This window comes from Temnothorax curvispinosus, unplaced genomic scaffold (genome assembly GCF_003070985.1).
Source record: "Temnothorax curvispinosus isolate PA1 unplaced genomic scaffold, ASM307098v1 QBEX01009570.1, whole genome shotgun sequence".
Taxonomy (NCBI): Eukaryota; Metazoa; Arthropoda; class Insecta; order Hymenoptera; family Formicidae; genus Temnothorax; species Temnothorax curvispinosus.
Window position 1 is genome coordinate 1 of NW_020219350.1, and position 8,067 is coordinate 8,067.

The following is an 8,067-nucleotide window of genomic DNA, read 5'->3' on the forward strand; positions in this document are numbered from 1 at the left end:
TATAATATACATAATTTAGTTACATAATGTACACAATTTATAGGTATGTACATGCATGATATACATATAGAATATATATAAATAATAATTACATAATATTTACAGTAAAATGCAATATAATACAATTATCTAAAAAAAATTGGTATTATTTAAAATAAAAGTTGATATTTATTATTAAATACTAATTTTTAATATATTAAATAATTTTTAATATAAAAATTAGTATTATTCAATATACATTTAAGTTGTTAATATTAAAAGTATAATAATAAATGTAATTATATAGTTTTTATTTTATATATATATATATATATATGTATATATATATATATAATATATTTTCAAATACTGCCATTTTATCATCGTAACTAACAAACTAATGTAGTGTGTAACTTGCAAATATTACAGAAAAAATACATTAATAATTTAGCAAAGTTTCGAAAAATATAATTATATGAATTTCCTTAAAACTTTAAATGGAGAAATATGTAAAAACTTGAATGATGTAAAACCTTCGTAATGATAGAATAAATAAGATAAATAAAAGATCGTAATATTTAATAATTTATACCAGTTTGTTGTACATTAACGATAATCCAATCTCTTGTATTAATTTCCACTCTACTAGTTTGATTTGGTCCTAACCAATTATTGGGCATAGTACGGGAAAAATCCAAATTGCTCTGGTCGGCGTAGGTCATGGGTATCCACCATTCATTATTGATACGTTTAGTTGCGCGGAAACATTTCTGTGTTACTGCCACTTCGCCAGTTTCGTAATTTATCGTCACATTTAGCACAAGATAACAATTTTGGTTTATCCACGTGTCCATCACATTTTTTATTTTAAAATCTTGTTGTTGCATATAAGGGATATAAGGGGCCATCTGTAGAGCACTTTGCATGGCGTTCCACAAATCATCAGAAGTGACCGACCCAAATGAACTAAATTTGAGAAATGACATTGTTATTAGCTATAATACATACGCGAATATTTTTATGTATTGACGATAAGGAAAATATATATAACTTGCGCCCTATTTACCGCGCCGGCTCTTACTGCCTCCTTCCCTTTAATCGATTTAATCACGAGAGCCTTATAATTTTTAATTTTTATAATACATATGTCGTATGTCTATTTTACTATTATGGAATTAACGTAAGCATTATTGTACAATTTAATTAATACATAACTAGAAACTAAGAATATGACTTAAAACTATAGCTTAGTCAAATTATAATTAAGGAACAAAATATATGGCCTCTAACGAGTAGCATTGGATATTGAACGCAGTAGCATTGGTTCATATATTTCTGATTACATACTATATTTTCCAACGTAAATACAAGAAACATTATACTTATGATATTTTATCCTAAGTTACAGTACAAGCTTAAAAATATTAATTAGAATGAAAACGACAATGTGACAAATTGAAAAAATCGAGCGGTCTTACTGATCGGAGTGTGGCGAATTAAAGACTCGAAATTAAGTGTGGATGGTTAGGATTAATATTCCGATATGTGATAATTATTTTGTACATTAAACACACTTACTTTTTGCCTAAATATGTGATGATACCCTTTTGAAACACCTTCTCACCTACTGCATGATATAACATGCGCAATATTGCTGGAGCTACGATAAATCGCGTCATAAATTACCGATTAATAATATACATAAAGTGGATTATATGCATAAAATTAAGATATATATAAATACATTGCGCAAAAAGAGAATTTGTTTGCTATTAACCGTCTGTTCTCTTTTTTTTGTGCTACCTGCATTAAAGTATTCTCAGACGACAATTTAATTATATTTGGATAATCTTACCTTTGTTAAAAACTTCATTACCAAAGAGTTCATTGTACTCCAAAGTATTGTAAAGTTTCAATGTAACAGAATTCAAAGAGCCAGTGTCTAAATATAGAGAGAATCGTGCATGCGTTCAGTCACGAGAAAATCTATTGTCCGCCAGTCTTCAAATGTCTGCAGAAAAAAATCCTCTGATATGACTGAATATAGAAATTTGAGGAAAAGTTTGCATTAAGAAATAAACAAGTTTTACCACTTCCAAAAACTTTACTGTTATAATTTTTATTGTAATATATTTAGATAAAATATTAATCCTTTTAGCGTCTAATCTTTTTTGAGAAGATCATATTTAGTTTAATTATTTTTAAAAATGTTAGAGATTATGGAATACGAATATGAAATCAAAGTAAGAAAATTCGAAATTTGAATATTATTATATTATTAACTGTTGAGTGTAGCGGCTGTAAAATAAATAAAATGTTTTCAGATTCTAATGAAACCATTATAATTATATTCCTAAGATTGTTAAATGTGAATGGAATGTTAAAATATGACATTAAAAGTGGCAAATCTTTAACGCGGCAGATGCTAAAAACAAAATATTCTCTAATCTTATTAAAAATTTATTTTAAATTGTTCGTATAATTATTTGAAAAGAAAAAACGCGTTACAATCTTCTTTATAATTCTAGATCGAAAAGGATGCTATTGTTTATTCAGTTTCATCTTGATACATCTCAAGAAAATATGTATATTTTTTTTATAGATTTTATTTTGATCTTAACGATTGAAATGTATTTCTCTATTTAATGAGTAACTTGCATTAGTAATATTAAATAACCTTGTTGAGGAAATACGCCTCGAAGAACGCAACAAATCCTTCGCTTATCCACACGTGGGACCACCAAGATGGGGTGACGTAATTGCTGCATGAACCATTGATGTACGAGTTTATTTGCTACTAACGACGCTACTTCCCTTCTCCGAAATGTGGGATCTGTGCTTTCATTGTAGACAACTTTTGATTCGCTGAAAGACATAACATAATAATACACAAAATGTAATTAAGAAAAGTCTTTCCTTATCGCTGGCATACAGTCTAATGTGTTTCCAAGTAACTACAGTATTTATATTCAAGTAACTATATTCTCTTACGTGAATAACTTAGACAGTTTGGAATTTTTTCGTTTTGTACACGTATGATATATGTACATAAAGATATGGGGATGGAAGGAAAGGGTAACATTAATTAAATACATTAATTTGTTTAAGACAATCTAAGAATAAAAATATGCATTTTTTGAATATCCGTGAAGTACACACGTGTTTTCAATTATCAAATTTTGAATGCTAAAAGTTATTGGCCAGCTCTAATAGTTTAATATTATAATCCTTTTCTTATGTATATTACTAATCTTTCTAATTATTTATATTACTCGTAATAAATAATGAGTCCCCAAGTTTCCATACCGTTGACGGGATAATTTGGTACCATAACGTGATCTATTTTTGGTTCCTTTTGTTCCTTTGAATCTGTATACCATTCCAAGAGCGGCATGACCTTTTCGGCAATAGTACGCACGAATTTTGTTTGCGGTTGCAAAGACCATTTGCACCACACGCTGACTGCGTTTCCAACGCGAAAGAAATTAGGTATGTACAATCACAATTCCCACGAGATAAGTGGATATTGTAGGAGTGTGATGGAAGTGTGTCCACATCATGTCATTTCCTACGTTGTACTGCTTTTGCACCAGCATATTCGACATTACTTTATATTCCTGATGATGCATGACGGAGATGCTGAAGGTAGCTTTTAACCCTGGTTCGTCCCAACATGGAAACATTCGTCTGGCGCTATTTGGCTTGAAGAACGTTGCGGCCAATCTGTAATTTAATCTTTCATCTTTCATCTTTCAACAATTAATTAAAATTTTCAAGCAAATTTAATGGTACACATTTAAAGAGCGTTCCTTCAGGTACAAAATTGCTTAAGGAAATTTTGCTATACGTCGCTTAGTTTTGCCCCCAGGAAAAGAAAAGTGACGTGAAGACAAATTTTCAAATTGAAAAATGCCGGGGTAAACTCGACATTTTGCCTGATCGACACAATTTGATCTGGAACTTATTTTTTATTGTCTGAAACTAAATATACATTTGTTTATCGTGTATTTAGAAAGTACAAAAATTTGGAATTAAGTAAAACAATCATTGGAAATAATGAGAACAAAAATTGTTGAACATTCAATTATTTTCATCTAAACTCATGTCTGAAAAACAATTTATGCAAGTAAATTCGCGATTACATGTGCGCACACATTTGTCATGGGCCATGTGGCTGCATCACAAGCATCGTTTATTATTGGGAGCCAATAAAACAGCGTGTCGACTTTGCCCCGAACGTCATTTTTTACTTTTGTTTCTCCAAAAATATAAAAATTTTGAAATTATGCAAAAACTATTATCGGATTCGTATAAAGCATCGAATTTCCCATCAAAATCACTTATCGGTAGATTCGCAAGAGTAAAGCTCGATGAAAGAGTAAACATTTTTGAGAGATCAGAAAAATTACTTTTCACTATCAAAAACGCTTATGTCGCGTTAAAAATTACACCATAACTCAGAATGTTACCAAATTCCGTTGATAATACTAGCATATAAAGACGCATTTACAGTAGGAAAAGCAAGTTTCTACGATACATTTAAATTGGCAAAAAGCCTAGTGTCAAGTTTGCCCCGGTGTCGAGTTTGCCCCGGTCTCCTCTACATGTTTAAGATGTTTTTGTCGAGTTCTATGTGTTATAGATTGATAACGATAAAAGTAATAAGTAAAGGAAGGTAATAAGCAAAAGTAATAAATAAGGGCAGTGGTAAATAACGTTTATGTTATAAGTACATATTTTTAATATTTCCAATATTTGCTTACGTGTTGTCTCCTTTTGGTCTGTGTACAGAATTTTTATACAGCCATTTTTTGGAAAATCACCCTTAGGAAAATGATTAATAAACTGCATTTTTAAAATGTAAATACCGCTCCACAATACTTCGTTGAAATGTAGCGTCAATATATTCGTTTCATTGTTATAAATATGTTTCTTTGGTTTATAGATTATAGTGCCGTTAATCAGCGTTGTCGCCGCTTTATTTAATTCTAATTGTTGCAAGTGTAAGGTTATTTTTGACGATGTGTAAGTAATATCGATAATAACACTGATTTCACCGTGAAAAGTAGTGTTGCCTTTTTTGAGATGTGGGATCAAACTGATGTTATATATAACTGGTACTGTGTTGTTGGGAAAACGATGGATGATTTCTGAATCGTCAGCGATACTAGAGATGGTGACTACGACCAATATATGGCCGATATGTAATAACAATTTTGGGAATTCCATGTCAGTATACTTGCTTTAGGTGTCTGTAATTTTTTGTTAAAAAGAAAATAATAATGCAATTGCAGTACAAGTTATTGAAATTTAATAGATATTAATTTTTATACGAAAACGAAAGAATAGAGAAAAGAAGGAAAGAAGAAAGATAATTCCAATCATACTAAAACATATTAATACAAACGATATATAGGTACTTGATCTGAAATATATTATTTCGATATTTTAACGCTAATAGATTATGTATTAATTTATATTCGTACGGTACAAGTAGTTTGAGCTAACTATAGTACATAAATATAAAGCATACACGGAGAAAAATAAATTTAATAAAAATCCGATAAATATGAAATCTGTGATTATAAAATATATACCTTGTCAAGTTGTGCTCTTTAGTATAAAGGTTGGAAATAAAGCCTTTCAATATTGCGATTGTAACATGGGTGATCTATAAAAGTGATACAAAATATTCATACTTGATACTTTATATTAAAAAAAATTAATTATATAATATAGACGAAAATATATGCAATAAATAAAATGATGAAAATGGGGGTTGTAAATAATATTAAAATTTGAAGAATGAACAGAAATTTTTATTCTATACAGTAATAAATACTGTTTAAATAAAGTTTTTAGTACAATGCGACGTTATTATTTCATGTCTTTTATTCAAAGTCTAGCAATAATTATAATTATAATTATAATTAAAATTTAAGTACATTATTAGCAAATAATACTATTACATAATGTCTACAAAGTATTATAAATTAATTCAATTTAAAAAATTCATCCGCATGAGCTCTATATCAAATGTAATAAAACTAAAGTGCGTTTATAAAATATATTTTACGAAAGATATCAAACAGCATCAAGTCTAATACTCTATAAATTATTTTTTAATTACAGAACAGTATTATGTCATATTATAACAGTATAACAATAATATGACATATAAATATATTTAATTACAGAACAGCATTGTCACAGAGAATTTTATCAATAGCTTCCAGACTATTAATAAAATACTATGAATTATAAAAATATTAGAAATAATTAAAAATGATTAAAAAGTTATTTCCAAAACAGTAATAATAAATAAAAATAGTATTGTTCAAAAAATTATGCAGATAGGTCTTGATTGATCTTCATTGGTAGGTCTTATTGACCAACCCAATATTGACGTCTTCTTCATCATAATCTAATTTTCATAATTTATCAATTAAAGTTTGACTTCTACCAAATCGCTTTGCAAAAATATCTGACAACTCTTTAACATCACTTTTACGCTGTTCTATCAGATCTATAATGTTTGACAAAATATTTGGCATTTGATGAAAACGAGTCTCTGCGAATCTTTTCACCTGAAATAAATTAGGATGTTAAGAATTTTTATCATTAATATGTAGTAATTTATTTTTACGCAGCGATCTCTTGAAATATATATTTTTGTTTAACATAATAACAATACATGGTATGCATACAAATATATTTAATCCCTTAACTGCGGAAGCATATATGTGTATGAAGCGTATATATGCAAAAGGATTATCAATAGAAAATCAATAAGTATGAACCTAGAGTCATAAAACCTACCTTAGACATTTGTTCATCAGAAAAAACATTCTTAATGATATAATTTATCGTCTTGCTTCCAGGAATATTTCTGTAAGAATAAAATAACATACTTATAATTAATGTATAAGATAAATTTATTTAAAAACAGAATGTATATTTGTAAAGAGAAATGTATTACCTTTTTATATGATTCAAATTTGCTAATATGTAGTCAAGGACCAAATCGTTGCGTGCATGGTTTTGAAGAATTAAATTGAAGATCAATGCATGCTGCTCATCCTTAAATAATGTAGTATTGGATGCTGTAATATTCAAATAGTTGATAATGATATCAGGATCTTCAGCACAATTCAATATTTTCCAAAGTTTCTTATCAGATGTTCGCTGGTAGAGTGCCATCATTTTATCCCAAGTAGTCCTATTAGCTACCGCTAAACCAAAGCAGTACGTCCAATCTTGCCACCATTGTGGAACCCTAAAATACATATGTATCTATGGAAAAGAGGTACATGCACTTCATACGCATAGCCGACGTTTTATTTTATCAAGTTTTGTATTTTTTTCCGTTCTGTTAGGTAAATCTTATTTTGCAAAATTAAGTGTCTGACGTGCGCTGTTCTGTCACTCTATATTTGCCACGTGACCATAAGACTACGTGTGAACACAGTGAATGAATAAATAAATGAAAGATAAATCCATCCATAACGTCTCTTGTTATTATATACATATACTTTTACTTGTTTCGCATATTTATTTTATGTATTAAAACAAGAATGGAAATTAAGAAAAAACAATAAAGAGACTATCTGATTTCGATAACTCGAAAAAATAAAAGGAATCGATTACATCCATATGCATACGTGCGCGCGCATACGCAACACACACGCACAAATATAAATTATGAGATAATCATGATCATAAAAATAGTTACTTGTGAGTATCAGGATCCGCGAAATGTTCGCTTAATTTAACGGCGGCCTTTCTCTTGCATTCCGCGTGACCGACGGTACATGCCCATTTCAGGGCTTTTAGCCTTAGTAACTTAGTGAGATCGTCATCATCAGGATTTTCTTCGTATCCCACATGTTGAAGAACCCCGCCATCAAAGGTTTGTACCATGTACGACTAGAAATCATGAGATAATATTGAATTTTATATTGGTTTGTTGCTACATGCAAAACGACATGAATCATATGTACAATGTATGTATGTATAATGTGTGTGTGTGTGTGTGTGTGTATGTATATATATATATATATATATATATATATATATATATATATATAT

General features: G+C 29.2%; 1 protein-coding gene across 1 annotated transcript in view; it reads right to left on the bottom strand.

The window, feature by feature from the left end:
- Positions 1-6,344: 6,344 nt before the first annotated feature.
- LOC112459166 (aminopeptidase M1-like) overlaps positions 6,345-8,067 on the bottom strand; it is a 7,617-nt gene continuing 5,894 nt past the window's right edge. The window contains exons 9-12 of the mRNA XM_025023168.1: positions 7,712-7,905; positions 6,959-7,255; positions 6,799-6,868; positions 6,345-6,566 (exon numbers count right to left, since the gene is read on the bottom strand). Coding sequence (XP_024878936.1) covers positions 6,411-6,566; positions 6,799-6,868; positions 6,959-7,255; positions 7,712-7,905 — 717 coding nt within the window. The 3' untranslated portion in view covers positions 6,345-6,410. The remainder of the gene's footprint in view (positions 6,567-6,798; positions 6,869-6,958; positions 7,256-7,711; positions 7,906-8,067) is intronic.